Genomic DNA, 24531 nt, shown 5'->3' with positions numbered 1-24531 from the left:
TGCTGCGGCTTCTCTCCTTTCTGGTTCAGACAAGCTGTACATGTTTCACCAGCTTTCAGACAAGCTTGGGCAGATTTATATGTCTATGTCTGTGTTCCTGCTGTATTCACTTGAAGGAAGCTGCTAGTTTAATCGGACTCTGGGGTTAGCACTCAAGGGGATTACCAGAGAGACTCTGACCTGTGCTAGGTCACCCAGTCTCGGTTTATCTCCGGACTGGGTTGACATACGGCAAATCACGGCACAGTGAGATCAGCAGTAAGATAGTGCCCTGTATTTCACATTGTCTCTCTTGGGGTCCCTGCAGATTGAGCCTTTGTCTGTTGGTAACTGTCCTTCTTATTTGGGCCTCTGTGCTGCGCTGCATGTGTCTAGTAGAGGCATAGGATATATATGCCTAAAGGTAGTACAAACCATTTCCAAGTTCGGGCTGTCTCTATGGGCATAATGACACTTCGCATCTTCCTGCAGCCAGGACTCTCTTTCTCTATTTATGAGGGGGCCTGGACTTCAGATTTCCATGCTTATCACGCTGGTTTCTCCTGTCGCCATTTTCTCATGGCACATGCTAGACGGACCCCCCGACCAGACAGGAAGGGCTGTACAGCTCCTTCTAACCAGGAGCCTATTCTATCAAACCCGCAGAGGAGCACGCGCTATGTGGCTGTTAGCCTCATCCCTGAAGCTCTCATTAGCGATATGAGCTTTGTCTGATACCTGTTAGGATGCTGTTGTTTTCCACGGGGTGGTAGATGCAGCATCTTGATTGCGTCTAGTACGTATTCACTTTAAAAGACATACGTATTTCGCTCACGTTGCATGGAGTTAGTACTGTTTTCATGGTTCCAGTATACTCCTTTTTACATTGCGAAACTTGATTTTTCCTAGGAGAATTTCTTTCTTCTTACAGATCCTACAGTTCTCATCCTGCCATTCCCTGCCATTCTGCACTTCATTCTGAGGGGATCTTGACTTCTTCCAATGACTCTTCAGGCTTTCTCATGAGGAGGAAGACGCTATAATGTCAGGTCAGGGGACTGTGAACATTTTTCAGGATGCTTGCAACTTTGCATCCTCCTCAGGTTTCCGGTTCGTTCTTGCAATCTCTATGTTTTGTGTTTCCCTTTTAAGTGTTACTGGTCCTCAGGGCAGTTCTTGTAGTTCTTCAGGAACTAAGGGACGTTGTTCCACTTACTGCATTGTGCCCAAGACGGGGGCATTGGGCAGGCTGGATCCCATTCTGCTGAATTAGTTTCTCAGGGTTACACATTTCTGCAGAAAAACTGGGAGAATATTTACATTTTCACTATGGACTCTGAATCGGCACTAGGTTTGCTTGCCTCTCTTGGAACAGCGCTTTCGGTTTTGGCACATGCCATTTCGCCTACCCAGGGCTTCACGAACATTTTAGAAAATGTGGGCAGTGGTACCGTTTTGGCACTACCAGGCGATGCACCTACTTTCTTCTTGACTGACTGCTTGATTCGGACGTCTTCCATTCGGGCTATTTGACTGACACGAAAAGGGTGGTTTCTTTTCCTCAATTCTTTGGACGTGAATCTTCAAATTTGCACAGAACTCTTTTCTCCTGTACTATTTATAGGTATATCGGGGAGATGTTTTTATTCATATAGGAGAGAAATGTGTTTCTTCCCAGAGACTAGAGCGATGGGTCACAGTCTCAGGTTTGCATTCTTCTTCGGTCACCATGACCAAGAGCAGGGGTGCCCACACTTTTTGGGCTTGCGAGCTACTTTTAAAATTACCAAGTCAAAATGATCTACCAACAAAAAATTTTTTTAAAACACAAAGCACACTGTATGCATAGAAAATGTTAATTATCATTTATATTGCGGGTTTTTTTCAAAAAGGTCAAGGCAGATGACTTTATGCAATGTCACCTCAGTAACAACTATACAAAAATAGACAAATATACCCCCTCCCTTTTTACTAAATCGCTATAGCGTTTTTTAGCGCAGGGAGCTGCGCTGAATGCCCCGTGCTGCTCTTGCCGCTCATAGGCTCCTCGCGCTAAAAACTACTATTGCAGTTTAGTAAAAGGGGGCCCTAGTGCAAAATATAGACAGCAGATATAAATTCTCAAAATGGAAACATTTTGATCACTAAATTGAAAATAAAATCATTTTTCCTACCTTTGTAGTCTGGTGATTTCATGAATCTCTGGTTGCACTTTAGTCTTCTGACTGTGCATCCAATATTTCTTCCCTTCTTTCAGTCTGCTGTATGCTTTCAGACCTCATTCCCTCCACCAACTTTTTCTTCCTCTCTCCCTGCCGTCCTCCCCTTTCTTTCTTTCAGTCTTTCTTTCTGTCTTTCTCTCTCCATGCCCCCTTTCTTTCTGTCTTCCTGTCCCCCCTTTCTTTCTTTGTCACCCTGCCCCTATTTCTTTCTGTCTGTCTTTCTCTCTCCTTGCCCACTTTCTTTCTGTCTCCCTGCTCCCCCTTCATTCTGTCTCCCTGCCTGCTCCCAAGCCACTGCCGCCATCGAGGAACAGGCCTCCAAACCGCCGCCACCATTGTGGACCAATGCCTCCAAACCACCATCTCCCCACCTCCCCCTAGGAATCACAAACACTACCTGTCGCAAACTGCTGCACGGAACGGGAGTTTTCTGCATGTATTTGCAAGGACGGTTCCCCCCGGGGATATCAATGAAGCTGAAGCCAGACCGATGTTATCAACGTGTACAAGTGTGCAAACAAGCATTCGATTGGTTCTCTCCCCCCCCTCCGCACCCCGAATCCGTCCTTCCTCCCGCTTTCACCATTTGCACTGCCGTCTCCGAGGCCGCTCGCGATTGACCCCCCCCCCCCGGAGCTCGCTCTCTCTGCCGCTTCCTGACCCCCAGTCCCCCCCACTTGATGAAACTTCCTTCTTCCGGTGGGGCTTCCCGTGGCAGAGGGGAAAGCTCCAGGGCTGGCCTGGGAATCCCTGAGAGAAAGTAGGATGGGGGGAGGGGAGGGAGGTTGACTGACAGACTGGTGCCATTCCGTGCAGGTAGTGAGAGGAGCTGCCAGGCATGCAAGGACCGACAGGATGCTTTGGATCCGTCTGGCTCTTGGGAAGCAAATAGAACGCGAAGGCAACGCGATCGACTCGTGTTGCCTTCACGATCTACCGGTTGATCGCAATCGATCTTTTGACCAAGAGTATGGGATTCTGTACAGGTTCTAGGATCCATGTTGCTGATTTCACTGGGAACTTCAGCTTGCTTTCCCATTATAACGCTACAGCAGTCACCTTTGTTCCGGTGGTTCCCGGTATCTCAGGGTTCCAATTATTTGGTAGGCTCCTTAAGCATCGCTTTGTATGATTTGGTGGCTCAGTGAGATTTCTCTTTTCAAAGGCATGCCTCGGTCTTTGCTGGACTAGCTCATTGTCACCAAACATCCCAGGCTGTCGGGTTGGGGGACTCGGTGCCTTCCATCCTCAGCTCCAGGAGTCTAGTCTTAAGAGGTGACTCAGTACTTGTTCATTCTTCTACTCTGGAGCATGGTCAGGCTACCTTTCTGGAGCTTCAGACCATTCTTCCGGAATGACACTGAAGGTCTTTTCAGTCAGTATTATGATGGGGTATTTCTCTACAGCCTGGGCAGTAGGTGATGTACTCAATTGGCGGGTAAAGTTGTGGTTCTACTTCAATGGGTGGACCTTCATCTTCCTCTTCTGTTGGCAGATCATTTTATGGATCAGGAAAAGAGTTTGGATAGACTTTCTTTCCGCGAAATCTGAGCATGGCCCATTTATTGTATGTTACAGTGTACAGCACTGTGTACGCTCTAGAAAGTGTAAATGTTAGTAATAGTGAAATCTTCTACATCCTGGATATTGAGAATTTTGGCTCAGGCGTTCCAGCTCTTTTTATGGAAGTGAGATCTCTTGGAACTAGACCTCATGGCCTCGTCTCGAAATTCTAAGCTTCCTAGCTTCTTCGGCGGGCACAGGGAGTGGGAGTCAGAGGGGGTAGCAGCGTGGCTTCTTTCTCGCCTCTGGTTTCTCTTTTTTCAGTGTTTTCCCCTGGCTGATGATGGCTTGGATTTGCCATCTCAAGCTCGCTTTCAGGGCACAGTATTTGTAGAATCTCTGGATTGGCTGCGCCATCCTTGCTATATGGATCTGATGAGTCTTTCGACAGCCAGACTGTTGAGTTTCCTGGTATCTCCGGATTTGCTCACTTAGGGTCCGATCAACATGGATATTCATACTACTTTGGTATTACGTCCTAGCTTTTGAAAAGTCATGGCTGACTTGTAAGGGTTATGCGAAGCAGGTTGTTTCTTCTCTTATCCAGGCGATACAGATGTCTTCACCTGTGGCTTCTGCTTCCTTTTGGAGGTGTTTCCTTTCTTGGGTACTTCTCAACATTTGCACCCTTCCAGAGTTCTTTTTTGGCACAAGTGTATTGCCAAGGGCTTAGCGTTCAATTCCCTTCAGCTTCAAGTGCCATTCTTAGCTTGTTACAAGAGCTAGATATATTGCTCTTCGCTTACTTCTCAGCTTCATGTAGTTCAATTCCTAAACGGAGTTCGGTATATTCGTACACCTCTTAGAAAGCCCTGTCCGGAGTACAGTCTTAAGGTACTTCTTCGCAGTTTACCGAAGGCTTCATTTCATCCTTGTCTTTTGAGACTCTAAAGGGCTATGCCGTTGAACACGGGGTTTCTTGTGGCCATGGCTTCAGCTCGGCGGTTTTCTGAGTTGCAGGCCTTGTTCGGCAGGGATTCCTATTTCTGATTTACAAAATCTGGGGTGTCAGTTCGGACGGTACCACTATTTCTTTCTAAAGAGGTGTCATCCTTTCTTTTATCACAAACAGCAAACAAGGAACAATAATAGTTATTAATACAGTTTAAAAATGGCGTTTAGAATCCAAAAGTAGAGTAAAATAACTCAGCATAGGGAAAAACCCTTTTATAAACTTTCATAGAATCAGTCATTGCACCATCTTGTTAGAATAAATGATTTTTGAATAAATGATTTTTAAATAACTTCATAGATTCATAAGTAATTCTTAAATCTCCATAATGTGAAAATAAAGTCCAAAGTCCAAAGTTTTGTGAAAAGCTAATATAAGTAAACAGATTTAGTTTCAATGTCTCTGCAGCGGTGACCCAGCGGGGTTCTGATGCGTTTCGCCGTCCTGGCTTCCTCAGAGAACCCGCTAATGCTGTGTGTGACAGACTTGTCAGTTGGGTACCTAATTCAAAAGGGAAAAGAAACTTCCTCGTGTTCTATGACATGAATGCTCTGCTGAGCACCCTGTACTCAGCAGAGCATTCATGTCATAGAACACGAGGAAGTTTCTTTTCCCTTTTGAATTAGGTACCCAACTGACAAGTCTGTCACACACAGCATTAGCGGGTTCTCTGAGGAAGCCAGGACGGCGAAACGCATCAGAACCCCGCTGGGTCACCGCTGCAGAGACATTGAAACTAAATCTGTTTACTTATATTAGCTTTTCACAAAACTTTGGACTTTGGACTTTATTTTCACATTATGGAGATTTAAGAATTACTTATGAATCTATGAAGTTATTTAAAAATATTTATTCTAACAAGATGGTGCAATGACTGATTCTATGAAAGTTTATAAAAGGGTTTTTCCCTATGCTGAGTTATTTTACTCTACTTTTGGATTCTAAACGCCATTTTTAAACTGTATTAATAACTATTATTGTTCCTTGTTTGCTGTTTGTGCTACATTTCCTTTGGAACAATATTCAATTTATTCAATTATCCAGTTGTATTATATTGGGCACCAAATCCTTTCTTTTATGACACTCTCACTTTTCCTTCCTTCTTCCTGGGAGGAGAAATGGGGAGACTTGCTTTTATTCACTGCATTTTTTGAAAGTGTGTAGCGTTCTCTGCGAACTAGGTTTCTAATGACTTTTAATTGTTTAGATCACCTTTTTGTATTCTTCAAGGGACACCTCAAATGTATGGCGGTGTCCAAAGCCTCTATCGCTCAATGGGTCCAGGAGGACATTATTTACGCTTGCTTGATGGCATGGAAGCGGTTGACGAAAGAACTTCATGACCATTTTGCCAGAGTGATGGCTACTTCTTGGACTCGGTCCAGAGGTTTTTTCCTTGGAGGAGTTTTGTCTCGCAACTACTTGGTCTTCTGAAAGTGCTTTATCTCAGCATTACCGGTTGGATGTGGGGGCGCATGCAATGGATGCGTTTAGTGCTTCGGTTGTTGCGGAGGCGGCATTTGCTTCCCACCCAGATTGAGGATTGCTTTGCTACATCCCATTGGTCTCTGGATTCATCTGTTGCTGTTGCTAAGGAAAGAAAAATTATGTTCTTACCTGTTAATTTTCTTTCCTTTAGATGCAGCAGATGAATCCAGAGCCCCATCCTTTCTGGATATTGTCTGTCGGTTGTTTCTTTTGCAACTTTCGAAGTTTGTTATTATTGATGGTTACGGATGCTTGGGCAAGGAGCTATACTGAAGATACAGGAGGAGTGCCAGCCAATAGGACCACCTGTTAATCAGTTTCTCTATCTCCTCCTGCTGGTATATGTGTGCTATCCCATTGGTCTCTGGATTCATCTGCTGCGTCTAAAGGAAAGAAAATTAACAGGTAAGAACATAATTTTTCCATATTGTCTTTATCTGAAACAAGTAAAATTTATTTATTTATTCAATTTTCTATATCGTTCTCCCAGGAGAGCTCAGAACTGTTTACATGAATTTATTAAGGTACTCAGGCATTGCTCTGTTGAAAGCAGTCTGTCCTGGAGTACATGCTAGCTGAACTGGTTTCTCTTTCTCATAGATGTGTTTGAGAATGGTCACAACTCAGTGTATTGCAAAAGGGCAGGAGGTATTTAACACCTACGGGCAGATGGCAAATTGGCAGTTGATACACATGTATGGATTTGTGGAGCCATACCCTGGCAACATCAATGAAACTGCAGATATCCAGATGATGACTATGCGTAAGGTAGCTTTGCAGGGTGAGTCTCTAACGTTTCTTCTCTGCCTCCCCCAACACATTCCTCCCTCATTTTCTAGATTAGAAAGTACCCGCTGCGGGTTAAGCAAAATATGTTTTAAAATCTCTGAGCCAAAAGATACTCTTTCTACAGCCCTGAAGTCCAGAATCACAGAAGGAAAAGAGAACAGAGACATACAACGTCTTGAGTTAGTAGCTCATATATTAGCCCCAGAGGGTTTCAGAATGACCTAGTAGTTCATAGAGAAGCTGAAGGAACTTGAAATAGGAAGTTTGTCTTTCTATGTCAGTTCCTGTTCTATTTCATATCAGTCTGGATCATTGGACACTCTGCTAATGGTTGCAGGCTCTACAACGTTGACACCAGTTTAGTGAGAATTTTAAGGCAGAAGGTATCAGGTGAGACATTATGTAGTTTAATGAAAACTATTGAAAAAGCTTACAATTGATACCAACCCTGCACCAATATCAAAAACATAACCAGCCAATAAGAGAGGGAAAAATCAGATTAGTGGGAAGATTTCTAGGAGCTACATAATTGAGAGATATTCTAGGGTTGGGGCTTAAATCTAGGATGAATAAAACTAATATATAAGGTATGTAGATTTGTGTGTGATTTGTTTGTGAGGTTTTAAATTTAATGTTTAGAGTTTTAAACAGTTTCCAATAGAAATCAAAATATATCACAAAGAAAAATACCAACCCAAATATAAAAGAAGGCACATATAATTCATATTCCAGTGCAATAGGTGAGATATTCAAGACAAGTGGGTCAATGGCCAATGGCTGCATGCCATATGCAGAAGGAATCCACTCTGGATTTTTGTGTGACTCTCCTGTACTTCACTGGGAGCTATAGCACTACCTACAGTTTTTTCTTTCTGCAGGCATGCCTGATGGAGTGTTTCTGTTCTGCTCTCCCCTTTTTCTTAATTTATTCAGTGTTTTCATCCCTTTTTTGGCTTTCTTTGTGCTCACAGAGTGATTCTAAAACTGTGCATTGAGAGCCCAGAGACTTAGGTCTGCAGCTGACAGGCTGAACCTAGTGGATACCTTTTAGTCAGTCTGCATTGGTTTCTTAGGTGCTTGAGGCCGTCTCCGTATTTTTTTCTACCTACTGCTGAACTGAGGTTTGAGCACAGGCTGTTCATACCTAGGAGACTCAGTGTGTCCTGCAGAGTGCCAGCTGCGTTTTTTTTGCCTCTGCCCTTTCCTGTCTATGTCCGTCGACCCATAAGGGCGAAAGTACGGTCAGACACCATGTCTGACTGACAGCCAAAAGTGTTGAAAAGGCATTCCCAGCATGAGGCAGTGATTCTACCTACTGTAAAAGAGCTGAGGTAGGCGGCAGCACAGGTTACAGTGAGTAAGGCTGTCACAGCCTGTAAGGTGGATCGGGGAGGGGTCTGAAGTTGGTAGTTTTTGAGGTTTCTGCATGTCTCCCTGTGTTCCCCCATCTGAAAAATCCTAAAATCGCTGGTTTTCCTTTATCTGAAAAATATTGTGATTTTGGCGTGAATTTTTTGATGGTGGTCATCTTGGATTTTTAGCGATTTTTTTTTTTTTTTTTTCCAAAAGCTCCCTGCACTTTCAAAACTGCAAATTTTGCCTCAAAACATGTTGGGTTGGAGTCCTTGGGCTCCCTTAATTTAAATTTTTTGCCAGGATAGAACCTCAGGAGCATCCTTGTACCACGTGCCGCAACTAGGGTAGGCAGCAGCGCAAAGCTTAGTCTCACCCCTGCTTAAACAAGTGTCCTTCTCAGTTTTCGGAGCTCGGCATGGACCTTCCACATACCAAGAAACGTAAAATGAAGTCATCTAAGGGTGACTCTATGCCCCAGGGTCTGGAGACTTTCACAGATTTGATTAAATATCTGTGGGATTTGTTTCAGAGCAGCAGTCCTTAGCCTGCACATTCCTGCTTCATCTCGGACTTATCCTTTGCTGGCACTGCTCCTGTGAACATGGCCTCATCGCAGTCGGCTGCTGTTCCTGGGCAGGCTGCCCTTGACCTGGGGGGATGTGATTCGCTTTTTGAGGGTAGCCAAATTGCTTCAGCCTCCAGTATGGCCTTCGGTTCCGCCTGGGATCTCAATCTGGTCCTGTCCGTTCCCAGTCCCCAGTTATGTCTAGCAGGATATATATTTCAAATCTGATATATTCTAATCACAAAATAGAAATAAAATTATTTTTTTCTACCTTTTGTCGTCTCTGGTTTCTGCTTTCATCTTCTTTTCACTCTCTTCCTTCCAGCCCCTTCCATCTACTGTCTGCTCCCTCCCCCTTCCATATGGTATCTGTCTTCTTTCTATGCCCCTCTCTCGTTTCCATCCAGCCTTTGCCCCCTCTCTCCTTTTTACATGATTCATTCCAGCTTCACTGCTCTCTTCATTTTTATCTCTGCTACACTAGATCTAGCATTGTTGCCCCTCTCTGCTTATTTCTCTGCTGACCCTTTCCCATCATCAATCTTTCTACTTTCTCATGCCTGTCTCTTCCCTTCCTCTCCTCTAATCTCCCTGCCATCTGTTTCCTTCTTTTTTCCTTCTCCCTTCCCTCCTCCTCCTGTCCAACAATAACTCTCTTCCCTTCCTCCCCTCCCAGCAGCATCTCTCCTTCTCCCTCTCCAGGTCCAGTAGCAGCTGTCCCTTTTTTTCCCTTGTCCAGAAGCTTACCAGACTCCTTTCCCTCCTCCCCTCCCAGCAGCATCTCTCATTTTCTCTCTCCAGGTCCAGTAGCAGCTATCCCTTTATTTTCCCTTGCCCTGCAGCTTCCCAGCCTCCAACAGTGGCTTTCTCCCCTCCCAGTAGCTCTCCTTACTTGACAGCGTAGTGATTCAGGAAGGCAGCCTCGGGTCCTTTGTTGGGTTGCACTGCCTCTGAGGAAAGAGGAAGTTGCATCATCAGAGACGGCTGCGACTCAGCAAAAGCCCCAAGGCTGCCTTTGTGAATCGCTGAGCTGGTAAGTATCGACAGCTGCTGGGAGGGGAGAAAGCCACTGTTGGAGGCTCCCCATAATCTCTCTGGACCAGCGCAGACCAGCTGGAAATATCTCATCAATCTTGCTGGCTCTGCACAGACCAGCAGGAAATTGAAGCTAATCAATTTCACCGGCCCTGCGCAGACCGGCAGAAATTTCCTGCAGACTGGCACCGGTCCACGGACTGGCAGTTAAAGAACAGTGCCTTAGAAATGCTGCAAGACCACCATAGCATGAGACATTCTGTTAATGCACAGATAACACATTCATTCTTTCATAGAAAGCACTGGAATTTTATTCTGCTCTTATGGAATTATATGCAGTTGCATGACCCATTTCTGAACTATGATGAACCTGCTCGTCTTGAGAGAAAATGTCTCCTTTCCTGGCCATATTAATTGCAACTTTTTTTTGTGTCATTATAGTGATTGTTCTACTTGTATGAAGAATTTTTCTTTTAATAACAGCAGCACTTGTTATAGTGCAGAGTTTTAGCAGCTTAGGCTGCGGGTTGTGATACCTTTGAATGGGCTATTTAACTGTGTAGCTATATCTGCTACTCATGTTTCAAATGTTAATCCAGACCAAGATTTACCATTTTCTTATTTAAGCTAGTAAAGGCCAGTACTTACTTCTAGGTAAAGGCGCTCTTGTTAATCCTTAGGAAACTTGGTTTGTGGCTTAGAAAGTAGGACTGGCTAAATTGGTGCTTCTGACCAACAGCAGAGATATGTGCATTAGAGAATGACACGGGGAAAAAATCTGTCCCCGTTACTGCACCGTCCCCGGCCCACCATCCTCTGCACCGCCCCGTCACCACCATTCCCTTCACCGCCCCGTCACCGCCACTGCCATCCCATTCACCGCCCCGTCACCGTCCCCACAGCATCCATATAAGCCTTAGTACTGCAATATTTAGCTTATTCCTTTCTTATAAATCAAAGTACCTGCTGCTGAACTAGAGAAAGAGATGTTCAGCTGGCAGGGCTTTGTTTATAAATTTTTATCAACACAACTAATATACTACTTTATCCTGAAGCAAAAAATAAATAAATAAATATAATTTTTTTTCCTACCTTTGTTGTCTGGTTTCTGCTTTCCACATCTTCTCATTCAATTCCTTCCATCCACTGTGTGTCTTCTCTCTGCGTCTTCCATTTGCTGTTACTGTGCCTCTCCCTTCACCCCCTCCCACAATTGGTCTAGCACCCATCTTCTTCCCTCCGCTCCCCCATAGTGTGGCATCTGTCTTCTTCCCTTCCTGCGTCTTCTCCCCACTCTGCCTTCCACATTTCCCTTCAGGGTCTGTTCCTCTCTACCCTCTTTCAATGTCTGTTCTATTCCTTTCCACCACCACCCTTCCCTCCCTCCTTTACCATCTGTTCCTTTCTACCACCCTTCTTTCATATCTTCTATCAGTCCCCCACCATCACTAGCAGTCTCTCTTCTCTCTTACCACGAGCAAATAGAACTTCTGAAAATTGTATTGCTGAGGCATTATTTCTAGTACGCCTTTTTTTCCAGATGGATAATGACATCAATTTTATAATTCTAACTGTCTGCTCTGATTTCATTCACAATTTGGTTTGTGTTTTGTACCTGAGGATTCCATGAGGCATTTAACCTTTTCCTGTCTCTTCTGTGATTTCAGTTGATTCCTTCAATAATGGAGTCTCAAGGCAGTAGCAGTTTTCTATTTTGGGCTCTTTTGACATTGTTTAAGGGATTTCTTGTACATTTGGTGCTGGTCTTCTTTGATGAGGTCACTTCAGAATCTATTTCCAAGGAAGAGAAACTTTTTCCCTTTCACCCCCTCCTTCCTTGTGTGAGCCGGAACACGCGGTCCCCGCAGCCCCCACCCGCACGCCGGCTCGATCGTTTAACCAGCTTCCTCTCTCCAGCTCTCCTTAGTTTGCCAGCTTTCTTTTTCGGCGACCGGCACGCTTTCAAAGAGCCGCGCATGCGCGGCTGCTCAAAGTTCAATCTTCCGCTCTGCTGCAACTTCCTGTTTCCGGTTGGGTCAGAGCAGAAAATTGAATACTGAGCAGCCGCGCATGCGCGGCTCTTTTGAAAGAGTTCCGGTCGCCGAAAAAGAAAGCCGGCAAACTAAGGTGAGGTGGAGAGAGGAAGCTGGTTAAACGATCGAGCCGGCGTGCGGGTGGGGGCTGCAGGGATCGCACAATCCTTTATGCCTCATTGTGGTGACAGGACCATTCACCGCTCCACGGGGCGGTGATGGCCTTGTCCCCGTCCCCGCAGAGGCTGCTAATTTTCATTCCCCGTTTTTGGCGGGTTACCCACGGCTAAACGCGGTAGCCGCGGGTAAACCGCCACCGTGTCATTCTCTAATGTGCATTGTAATGATAAACGCACCTTCTTTTTTTAAAAAAATTTGACTGAAATGGTGTGGTGGCCGTGTTAGTCCACTCTTCAAGGTAATATGTAGAAATAAAACAAAAACATAAAGGAAAAAAAGCCTTTTTTTTTTTTTGTTTTAAATCTTTATTAAGCCATATAAAAGCAGTACAAAATCAGAAAAAACATGACAAGAAAACCGCAAACACAACAGTGGGGTATAGAAAGCATACACTAATGCACCCATATTCTTTGGTATATACTTATAGAAAATTGAACAAAACTACACCCCCCCACCAATCCCACCCTTTAACCCTCACCCCCCAGGAAGAGGATGTGTGTATCTGATTAAGCCATAAACCACCCAAATAAGTCCACTCAAGAAGGTAAGAGTCCAGAATCAGTCTGTGCTTGAAGCCAAGTTTCAAATGCAGACCATATCTTGCAATAATTCTGTAAGTGATTGCGCCTCAGCAGTCAGTTTAGACATTTGTTAAAAGTATTTGAGCCAAAGGAAGAGTCAGCTGCTTCCAAGCTGAGGCCAACAGCCGGCCAGACATTTGAACCAGATGGACCCATTTCCGTTGACGACCAGGCAAAGTAGTCGGGCCAACATTCAGTAAACAACACTTCATAGATTTAAAGATATCCTGGCCCAACACATCCCCAATAAAATGCAACACAGTATCCCAATATGATTGAGCCCGAGAACAAATCCACCATATATTCTCGAAGGTGACCCCCCCCTCACCTCCAGTACTCAACTGAGCTACTACCATAAATCGCCTGAAGGTGCACTGGTGTATATACCAACAATAAAACATCTTATAGCCATTTTCTACCATATTGCTTGCAATAGAAACCTTAAAGAGCGATAAATATTCCCCCCATTCCTTTGCAGAATAACTCTTGCCCAAAATCCTCTCCCAATGCTGCCTATATTTCAGAGGAGGAGGAAGGTGCGCTAATTGTGCATGATAAAGCTTGGTAATACTTCCCTTACCACTACCCCCCGTCACAGCCTTCCCCAAGGACAATTGCTCAGAAGAGGTCAGATCAGGAAGAGCCCTACGTCTAAGAAAACTTTCAATTTGTCTGTAATGGAAAAGATCCCTGGGCAGCAGACCATATTCCTCCATCAAAACGGGGAAGGGGACCAGCTGCCCATCCTCAAGCAATTGTCCCAAGGTTCAAAGCCCCTTCCTACCCAAGATCGAAAAGCTGGGTCAATCTCCCCTGGAGTAAAGTGGGGGGCATAAGTAATGGCCATCCCCAAGAAGTAAATCTGCCCACCAAAGCATCTAGTGTGCACCCCATAATAGCGAAAATGGGGGACCGCCATACCCCCCCAAGTGGCTAGATTGATAGAGCATCACATGAGCCACCCTTGGAGTCTTATTTTTCCAAATATACGCATACATCCTCTGTTCCAACCGAGGAAAGAAATTCTGCGGCACAGATATAGGCAAAGCAGAAAAATAATAGAGAAATCGCAGGAGCACCATCATCTTCACTGCATGTACTCTACTAAGCCACGAAATATTAAGATGTTGGCATTTCTCCAAATCCCTCCAAATAGAGCCAAGGGCAGCTGGATAATTAGCAGCATACAACGAATGTAAGTTTGTGGTGAGATTAATTCTCAAATAGCATAGAACCCCCGGTGCCCATTGAAATCTATAAGTAGCAGAGATCAACTGTCAGTCTGCCCCAGTCAGAGTAAGATCAAGAATTTACGATTTAGACATATTAATTTTAAAACCTGACACCCGACCAAAGCTATCCAAAATCCCTACTACCGCTGGCAACGACAAGGCCGGGTTCTTTAAGGTAAAAAGAATGTCATCCACAAAGAAGAGAAGCTTGGTTTCCAGACCCCCCCCCAAAAAAAATACCGTTTACTAGCTGCAATTGCTGGACCAGTTGTGCCAAAGGCTCCATTGCCAGTGCAAACAACACAGGCGAAAGCGCACAACCCTGCAGAGTACCCCTACCCAAGGCAAAACTAGCCATATAACCTCCATTAAAATTAAGTGCAGCCAGGGGTGCCGCATATAACGCCCGAAGCCAATGAAGAAAAGTCCCCGTTATACCTATTTTATCCAAAACCTGAAACAGATAGGGCCAATAGACCCTATCAAATGCCTTCTTGGTATCAATTCACAATATAAAAGTAGAATCCCTCCCCCTATTAGCCTCCCAAATAAGATGGCACACGCGTTGAATATGGTCAAACGTTTGACGGCCTCTAACAAAGCCCGACTGATTATCCACCACTAAAGCGTTTATAGTCAATATTAAGGAGGGATATGGGCTGTTAGGAGACACAGGAGACGGGTCTTTGCCAGGCTTCAAAATTAAAGTGATACCTACCAGGTGCCAAGAATGTAGTAAAGCCTCCTCCGCCATTATCCCATTCAAAAACCATAGGAGCGGTGGTGTCAAAGCTTTATGGAGGATCTTAAAATTTTTTGTAGTAAAGCCGTCCAAACCTGGTGCCTTACCCACCACCGTATCTTTAATAGCCCATGTCATTTCATCTGCTGAGATGGGCAGTGATCGTTCATCTGCTTCCCCCGGTGTAAAGTGGAGCAAACAAATCTGCTCCAAAAAAGCCTGAATATCCAGGACAGAAGGCCTATGCTCAGGTTGATACAGGGTCTGATAAAATTGTGTAAACACCCGCTGGATTTGCTCAGATGTAGTGCAATTTTTCCCAGCAGCCCTCTTAACTCGAGTTATCACGTTCCGAAGCTTTTTCAATTTATGGGCCAGCAATCTACCTACTCTATTAGCTGACTCAAAGTATTCTTGTTAAAGGGATTGCAATTTAATGCTAATAGACTCCAATTCAAGCCCTTGCAAATCCAGCTTAAACTGTTTCAGTCTAGATTCTTTGTCTTGGGGAAGTCTGCGACCCTTACGCTCCCACTCTAGGGCATAGATTTGGTCCCTAAGATCCCCCACCTTCCGCCTCTGCGTTCACACATGAGCCCCTGACCCTATAAGTTTACCCCTCATTACTACTTTTAAGCACTCCCACAGGGTCTCAGATGAAGTGTCAGGAAGATCATTAAATTGAAGATAATCCCCCAAGTCTTTTCCCAATTGTTGCACATTAGTTGGATCAAGGAGGAGACCATCATCCAGGCGCCAATATCTCTGGCCCTTCAGTGGAGGCTGCATAGCCAGACTAAAGCAAATGGGCTCATGGTCGGACCACTCCCGGGTTTCAATATTAGAGGAGCAAATTTCAGAAATTAAATCTTTACCCACCAACCATAGATCAATCTGGGAATAAGAGGAATGCACCTCAGAGTAATAAGTATAAACTCTCTCTCCCGGGTGTTAGTGTCTCCACACATTAATAAGATCCCAGGCCTCCAAGAAGAAGCGCAACTGACGCCTCTCTGATTTACCATATTCCACCTCCAGAATGGAATTGTCCAAAGCTACATTCAGGGTGAGATTAAAATCTCCCCCAATAACCAGATGCCCTTCAGCATGTCAAAAGAGCCCCCATCTTTTGATAGAAAAGACCTTGGTCTGAATTTGGGGCATAGACATTCAAAAAAGTATACAGTTGCTCACCCAAATAAGCCATTAGTAACAAAAATTGCCCTTTGTCCTGCACTACAGCTTGCACTTGAACAGAGAGTGTGCTAGCAAATACAATAGCTATCCCATTAGTCTTAGACTTTATCTTATTAGATGCAAAGAAAATATCTCTGTAGCGAGCATGAGAAAAAACTTTTTCATGAGCAGACAATAAATGAGTCTCCTGCACAAAGCCTATAGCCATATTTAATCTCCCCGCCTCTTGAAAATAGAGTTGCCTCTTATGGGGCCCCGGACATTCAATGACATACAGACCAAAGGAATTGCTGGCAGATCTGCTGCATCAAGGCCTCAGCATCTTGCTCCTGATCCTTATCGGGTACTCCTTGGGCTTGAAGATTACTCCTCCTTGAGCAATTCTTCCCGTCTTCAATTTTGAATAAGAGATCCTAACACTTGACTTCCAAATTCTGGCATCGCGCCTGCAAGTCCCCTATATCTTGATCATTCAATCTCTGCCCCATCTTATCAATTTTATCATGTAGGCCGCCAATATCCGCTCGAAGTTCAGATTTCAAAGTAGTGAGGTAGGTCTGCATCGCTGCAAATCTGCACGGCTAGCAAGGGACGCTTCGGCTCCACTCTCTTGTAAAACAGACCCTGCTGAGCCTTCCGCCGTTTCCGACGATTCAGGGAGGTCCGCCATTACTATCGCCACGCAGAGCAGGATCAGGATTGTAAGCGAAGGCTTGCAGGACCACTCTTGTTTTTTCCCCCACCATACTGCGATGACTCACTCGCTCAATCTGGCCACTCGGAACAGCCGCTCTCACTCTCTGATGCCGCTAATTTTAGCTAATGAAGCTGGAGTGAAGGAGAGACTCACAGTCAAGCTGCCATTGCAAACAGTGACGTCACCAGAAGTCCTTATTGGACTAACTTAATATAATTTATGATTAGCTTTCGAAGGTAACCCTTTCTTCCTCAGATCAGAAATTTGAAAGTCAGGGTAATTTCTTTATATAGTGCATCTATTAAGATGTTTCTTTTGTGACTTTATGCTACAAAATAAACCCTATTGGGACTGTTAATTGGTTTGATCTCTGCTGCTTCACTTGCCTTGAGCTCCACAGATCATCATGAGAATTCTTCAAGGATAGCATTGTCTGAATTTTTAAGGCCACATAACCTCTTCCTTCCTGACCACACCTGAAAAAAGACCTATCTGGTCTGAAAATCTCAAGTATACTTTATTATCATTGGATCATTCTTATGCTGGTTCAATATAAGGTATCACAACCTTTAAGGCATTCATATGCTCATAATTCAGATGTTTGATTGTAATCTACTGAGAATTGTAAGATTAGGGAGCTATAAATGATTTAAATAAATAAAACCTTTATTGGTCTTGTCACTTGTTTCTGCTGTGATGCTCTCTAGAGCCAAGGGGGAATTTCCGAGAATAGAAGCTGGAAATATCATATTAAATATTTTATTTACATAAACAAGAAAAACTCCATGCATAGGAAGCACATTGAATGTCTATAATTAAAAAGAAAACAAAACCAGGCAGAAATCATCCAGTTGACCAACATTAGCCTGGGAGAGGGGTGGAGAACAAAATCCAGGAAATCAAAAAAATCAAACCATCTGAGGGTTTCAGCGTTAGGCAGGGGTAGGCAATTCCAGTCCTCCAGAGCCGGAGCCAGGTCAGGTTTTCAGGATAGCCACAATAAATATGCGTGGGATAGATTTGCATCTCAAGGAGGCAGTGCATGCAAATCCATCTCATATATATTCATTGTGGATATCCTGAAAACCTGACCTGGCTCTGGCTCTTGAGGACCAGAATTGCCTACCCCTGGGCTAGAGCAAGTGGCATTGTAGCACCTAGCTCTTCCACAACTTTCAAGAAGGCTACCAGCTCAGAGATTTCATAAATGTATACTCGAGTAGCCAACATTTAATAACACGTTAAAAGGAAACTTAAGCTAAAAGCAATCCATCAGTTCAAAACTCTAGATCTTAAATTAGTTAATTATGTTATTTGTATATTTATATCCTTTTCTTGTTATCTTTTTCTACCTTCCTCTCCTCAACCACAAAATATTCCCAGGAGCAAAGACAGAGCAAGAGCATCAATTGGTGGTTGAGAAATGGGATTTCCTCTGCCAGTTGGAGCTGGTGAATGAAGAAGGAGCCTTTGTGATTGGTTTGCAAGGGGTTTTGACAGTGGAAGAACTGGTAGCCACGTTGAAGGTCAGAGGCCTAAACATATCTAGGCAGAGAACACTTTCTGAGCTTTGTAGTCTTTTCTCTTTTTCCATCTAAAGAAGCATACCTTGGACAGCTAGCTAGTACCTTGAGTGTACTAACCAATAACTACACAGAAGCCATCATATCTCATTGTAGCAAGCTGGGGCTTTAGGCTGTGACTTCACATTATGCTAGTTTCTGGCACAGTGAATAGCCAGTCTAGTTTTTGGGGTCTTCACAATGAATGTGCATGAAACAAGAACATAAGTGCCATGCCTAGATATACTAATAGCCTATCAAGCACAGCAGCCTTTCCCTAACAGAGGCCATTCCAGGTCACTTGGATATACCTGGTGGATTCTGATGGAGGTAATCCCACCCCCTTTTTTTATTCCTAGAAATAAGGAATGGTGGTCTCCAAGTTTTTGTCTAAACTTTTTTTTTTAAGCCTGTCCATACTTACTATGAAAAGTGTACATCTTGTAGCCCTTGAAAAGTGATGAGCAGTAATAATATTAGCATTCATAAATGTGGTTCTTACACTCACTATGTACAAATATAATTTTTGGATATCTGTTGTCAATATCCTCAAAAAAGCAGACTTGGGTGGGCAAGGGGCAAGAATTTGATTGATAATTGCAGTATATAGCACAGCTGGGCAAGGATCAATAGCCAGTTACTAAAAACATTAATTTTGGGGATCTAGTAGTTTCCCAGTTCATTCTTAGCAAGAACTGGGATCCATGTGTCATTAGCCTTCATTCACAACTACCAAATAATCCTCCCTCCCAGTTTCATGTTGCCCATGCTTTGCCTGTGTTGCTGGGTATCATTATGCAATTTGGATTTTAGATTGATTGTTCTTCAAATTCAAGTGCAAGGCAAATTGAATATTCATGTATATGAGTTATTTCCCTGCCCAAACTGATTTAACTTGTTTCTTAGGCAGTGGAAGATGAAATACATTCTTTGACCTTGAGCAAGTTTAAAAAGGAGAAACAGATTTGAACTCTGACTTCCCTAGTTTATACCACATATTTTACTAAAAACTCCTCCTTGGACTCTCTTTTCTTTTGTTCTCCCTTCACACACCCCTCCCCCACCGACTGTCATCCTAATCCGTGGCCTGCCAAGGAAATAAAGGATTTCATCCTGGAATTTAACTCGGGATTTCTGCCTGGTAGTGCACAGCACTGCTAATGAACAACTTGGCTAGTCCTCAGCCGATAACATTTTATTTAGAGGGGTTTTATTGTTCCTCATGCCCAGTGAGCAGTTCATCTGAAATCTCCTTCTAAGACATTGGTTTTCTTCTCCGCTGTAGATTAGCTGATGGCCCTATATTTATTTAATTAAAAGATTTCTCAATCGCCTAGGCCAGTATTCTTCAACCTTTTTACATCCGTAGACTGGCAGAAATAAAAAAAAATATTTTGTGTACCGGCAAGCTACTAAGACTGAAATTTTAAAAAACCATTTCTGCCCCGTCTCCGCGAGCTCGGTCCCTGCAAACCATCTGATCCCATCTGCATAAGCCGCAGTTATGATTTTACATTGAACGTATTTTATTAAAGTATAAAAAGAAACAATATTCTGTACAATTGTCATTTTATAAATACAAATATACAGAGCAAGGACCAACAAAACCCCTGTCTCCCCTCCCCTTCACATATATCCCCTCTACTATCAAGAAAACTGAACAAGTTATTACAGAATGCTACACAGAAATATCATGCTAACAGAATACTGCAGTCACACATGACAGGAATAGTGTTAGGGGAGTGCCCTCTGGTCAGTCTGCAGTCCCCAGTTATGTCTCTAGCGGGATATATATTTCTAATCTGATATATTCTAATAAATTTTTTTCTACCTTTTGTTGTCTCTGGTTTCTGCTTTCATCTTCTTTTCACTCCCTTCCAGCGTCTGCCCTGTCTCTTCAATCCAGCATCTGCCCGTTCCATCCACTTTCTGCCCTCTCCCCTTTCCATCCAGCCTGTGCCTCCTCTCTCCTTTTTAAATCATTCATTCCAGCTTCACTGCTTTCTTCATTTTTATCTCTCCTACACCAGATCTAGCATCGTTGTCCCTCTCTGCTTATTTCTCTGATGTCCCCTTCCCATCATTAATCTCTCTACTTTCTCATGCCTGTCTCTCCCCTTCCCCTCCTCCTATCACCCTGCCAGCTGTTTCCTTCCTTTTTTCCTTCTCCCTACCCTCCTCCTCCTGTCCAGTAGTAACTCTCTTCCCTTCCTCCCCTCCCAGCAGCATCTCTCCTTCCCTCCAGGTCCAGTAACAGATGTCCCTTTTTGTCCCTTGTCCAGCAGCTTCCCAGACTCCTTTCCCTTCTCCCCTCCCAGCAGCATCTCTCCTTCTCCCTCTCCAGGTCCAGTAGCAGCTGTCCCTTTTTATTCCCTTGCCCAGCAGCTTCCCAGATTCCAACAGTGGCTTTCTCTCCTTCCAGCAGCTCTCCTTACTTGCCAGCGCAGCAATTCAGGAAGGCAGCCTCGGGTCCTTTGTTGGGTCGCGCTGCCTCCGAGGAAAGAGGAAGTTGCATCAACAGAGACGGCCGCGACTCAGCAAAAGCCCCAAGGCTGCCCCAAGGCTGCCTTCCTTAGAGACAGAGAAACATGATGGCATATATAGCTCAAATGGCCTATCCAGTCTGCCCATCCGTAGTAACCATTATCTCTTTCTCTCTCCGAGACATCCCATGTGCCTATCCCAGGCCCTTTTGAATTCAGACACAGTCTCTATCTCCACCACCTCTTCTGGGAGACTGTTCCATGCATCTACCACCCTTTCTGTAAAAAAATATTTCCTTAGATTACTCCTGAGCCTATCGCCTCGTAACTTCGTCCTATGCCTTCTCATTTCTTTCAAATGAAAGAGACTCAACTCATGTGCATTTATGTCATGTCTCTATCATATCTCCCCTTTCCAGTCTTTCCTCCAAAGTATATATATTGAGATTTTTAAGTCTGTCCTCATGACCATTCACCATTTTGTAGCCTTCCTCTGGACCAACTCCATCCGTTTTATATCATTTTGAAGGTGTGGTCCCCAGAATTCCACACAATATTCTAAATGAGGTCTCAACAGAGTCTTCTACAGAGGCATCAATACCTCCTTTTTCCTACAGGCCATACCTCCTCCTATGCACCCTAGCATTCTTCTAGCTTTCACCGTTACCTTTGGCCACCTTAAGATTATCACATACAATCACACCCAAGTCCTGCCTTTCTGTAATGCGCAAAAGTTCTTCACCCCCTAAACTGTACTGTTCCTTCGGGTTTTTGCAGCCCAAATGCATGACCTTGCATTTCTAAGCATTAAATTTTTGCTGCCAAATTTCAGACCATTCTTCAAGCTTCACTAGGTCTTTTTTCATGTTGCCTTCAGTCCTGTAATCCACCAGATTCCAGAAACTTCTCCATTCTGTATTTTAAATGTTTCCATTAATTTGCTTACCACAGAAGTCAGACTTACTGGCCTATAATTCCCTATTTCATCCTTACTTCCACTTTTGTGTAGAAGGACCATATTCGCCCTTCTTCAGTCCTCCGGTACCACTCCCGACTAAAGAAGCATTGAAAAAGTCAGTTAGCAGAGCCACCAGAACGTCCCTAAGTTCCTTCAGCATGCTTGGATGTACACCATCCAGCCCCATCACTTTGTCTACCTTTAATTTAGCTAGCTCCTCTCAAACACAATCTTCTGAAAATAGATCAGGGTCTACCACTACTCCATCCCTATTCGTTTTTGTCTTCTGCGGTTCTGCTTCCAGCGCTTCAGCCATGAGCACAGAACAGAAATACTAGTTAAGCAATTCATCCTTTTCTTTATCAGCTTCTACATATTTCTCCCCTTCCCTTTTGAGTCTCACAATGCCACATTTGCACTTCTTCCTATCACTGATATATTTAAAAAATAAAAATGTTTTGTCTCCCCATTTTATGGTATCAGCTATTTTTTCTTCCATTTGTATCTTTGCTTTCCTTACTACACAACCAGCCTCTCTTAGCTTTTCTAGATATTTTTGCCTCTTTCTGCGATCTTTTGTAGTTTATGAAACCTAACCTTATTCCTTACTTTCTCAGCTACTACTTTTGAGAACCAAAATGGCCTTCTTTTCTCTTACTTTTACTTATTTGCCTCACAGAAAGGTCTGTTGCTCTTACAATTACTCCTTTCAGTTTTGCCAACTTCATTTCTACTCTTTCCAGATGTTTCCATCCAGATAACAATTCCTTGACGTAAACTCCCATATGAACAAAGTCTAGAATATTTACTTTTGAATGAGCCTTCTCTATACCCGTCTCAATATTAAACCATACTACGCAGTAATTACTGGATGCCAGATCATCCACTGTAACATCAGAAACACTTTACCTGTTTGTAAGCACTAAGTCTAGTATGACCCCATCCCACTTGGGTTCCATTACCAGTTGCTGGAACAGTTCTCCTTGTAGAGAATCCAGGATCTCCCTGCTTCTAGTGGACCCCACAGTAGGGATATCCCAATCAACATCCACCATGTTGAAATCACCTATTAGTAAAACTTCCTCTTTGTAAGATATATTCTGAATGTCTACTATTAAATCTGTTCACTTCTTCCATCTGTAAAGGAGGCCTCTATCATTCTCTCTTTCCAACTTGATCCACAGTGTCTCTTCCTTGCCCTGCAGATTCTGCAATTGTGTAGCTTTAATATGATCTTTAACATATAATGCTAAGCCCCCTCCTTTTCTTCCTGCCCTGTCTTTCCTGAACAGATTATAGCCTGATGTAACTACATCCCAGTTATGATTCTCCGTGATCACCACTATATCCAACTTATCATCTCCCATCACAACTTCTAGATCCAGCTTCTTGATCCAGAATCTTGTTTCCCGTACTTTGAACATTGATGTTGAACGAGAGCAACAGTGCCAAGTAACAGGCATTTGGAGATGCAGATCTCCCAGAAGAGTCATAGAAGACACATGTTGCTTCTGAGCAACAATGCCAAATAAAGGGTTAAATTAAAATGGGTGGATTTTTTTTAAATTTTTTTTTTTCTGGACTTTAGACCTTAGAAGTCTTCCCGGTACTGTCCTTAGGTTCTAACTACTGGAGTTGCCGTTGAAGCTCACTCCAGCCTATCCAAACCATCTCCTTTACTGGATTCGGACTTTGAAAGTTTACTCATTTATATTCTAATTAATGGGGGGGAGGTAAATCAATATACTGTACAAATACATAAAAATGAAAAGAATGCATAACAGGCACAAAAGGAGACAAAGGCTTAAATGGTTAAAAGCTTAATAAGAGAATATAAGGAAGGGATATCACAAAAGGGACATAAAAACATCTCTCAATCATTTAATTGCAAGGCAAGGTCATGTGCAGACTGAAAAGCTGCTGAAAAGTAGAAAAAGTTTAACAGTGATTTGAATTTATTGAGGAGGGTTCTGACTTGAGAAGACTTGCAAGAGAAGACTATTCTTTAGGGTAGGGGCAGACATACTAAAACAGGATTTCCTGGTAGTTACAAAGCTGTGGTAGCGAGACCCTTGCAGCAAATGCGATGCAGTCCATTCAGTTCCTATGAGTTTCGTCGCATTTGCCGAGCCAGAACTTGCTACCGTGGATTTGTAAACGAGGCCCTTAATGAAAAAAGAGGATTGTCAAAAATGTTGATGTAAAGAGCAGAGAGTTCTCATAGGTGAATATGGTATTAGAAAGGTAGACAGGAGTGCAGAAGACCTGAGGATTAATATGTCCACATTACTGTCTGAAAATTGCACTTTATTTTGCAAAAGTGCACATGGGCTTTGGGACTAAACTAAAACTTACTTTTATAAACCAGGTCATCAGCCAATTTGTAGCTTGATTTGGTTAACATAAAGAGGAAATTAGCACATGTATATGTTTTCCAAAAATATGCAAGCTGTTAGCCATTCAGACAGTTAGTTTCCCTTTGAAAATAGTACCAACTAGATAATTACTTTTTTAAGAGTGAGCATACATATGCATCTCTGTGGTGTATACACTTTGCAACCACATAGGATATTTGTAGAGTGCCACCTTAATAAGGAAAAATTATGTTCTTACCTGTTAATTTTCTTACCCTTAGACGCTGCAGATGAATCCAGAGACCAATGGGATAGCTCACATCTACCAGCAGGCGGAGATAGAGAAACTGATTAACAGGTGGTCCTATTGGCTGGCACTCCTCCTGTCTCATCAGTATAGCTCCTTGCCCAAGCACACGTAACCAGCAATAGGCATAGCATGTAAAAAACTTTTTTCCCATAACAAATCTCAAAATGCAATAATACAGAAAACAACCTGCCATAATAACAAACTGCGAAAGTTGCAAAAGAAAAAACCGAGAGACAATATCCAGAAAGGGTGG

At 43.4% G+C, this 24531-nt stretch overlaps 1 protein-coding gene across 1 annotated transcript in view; it reads left to right on the top strand.

Moving 5' to 3' along the window:
- Positions 1-24531, top strand: part of SETD6 (SET domain containing 6, protein lysine methyltransferase) — a 65896-nt gene that overhangs the window by 35351 nt on the left and 6014 nt on the right. The window contains exons 7-8 of the mRNA XM_033941970.1: positions 6805-6985; positions 17995-18137. Coding sequence (XP_033797861.1) covers positions 6805-6985; positions 17995-18137 — 324 coding nt within the window. The remainder of the gene's footprint in view (positions 1-6804; positions 6986-17994; positions 18138-24531) is intronic.

Source organism: Geotrypetes seraphini, chromosome 4, assembly GCF_902459505.1.
Source record: "Geotrypetes seraphini chromosome 4, aGeoSer1.1, whole genome shotgun sequence".
In the NCBI taxonomy this organism is placed as follows: domain Eukaryota; kingdom Metazoa; phylum Chordata; class Amphibia; order Gymnophiona; family Dermophiidae; genus Geotrypetes; species Geotrypetes seraphini.
The sequence above is the reverse complement of the archived record's forward strand: the minus strand, read 5'-3'. Positions and strand labels throughout refer to the sequence as shown.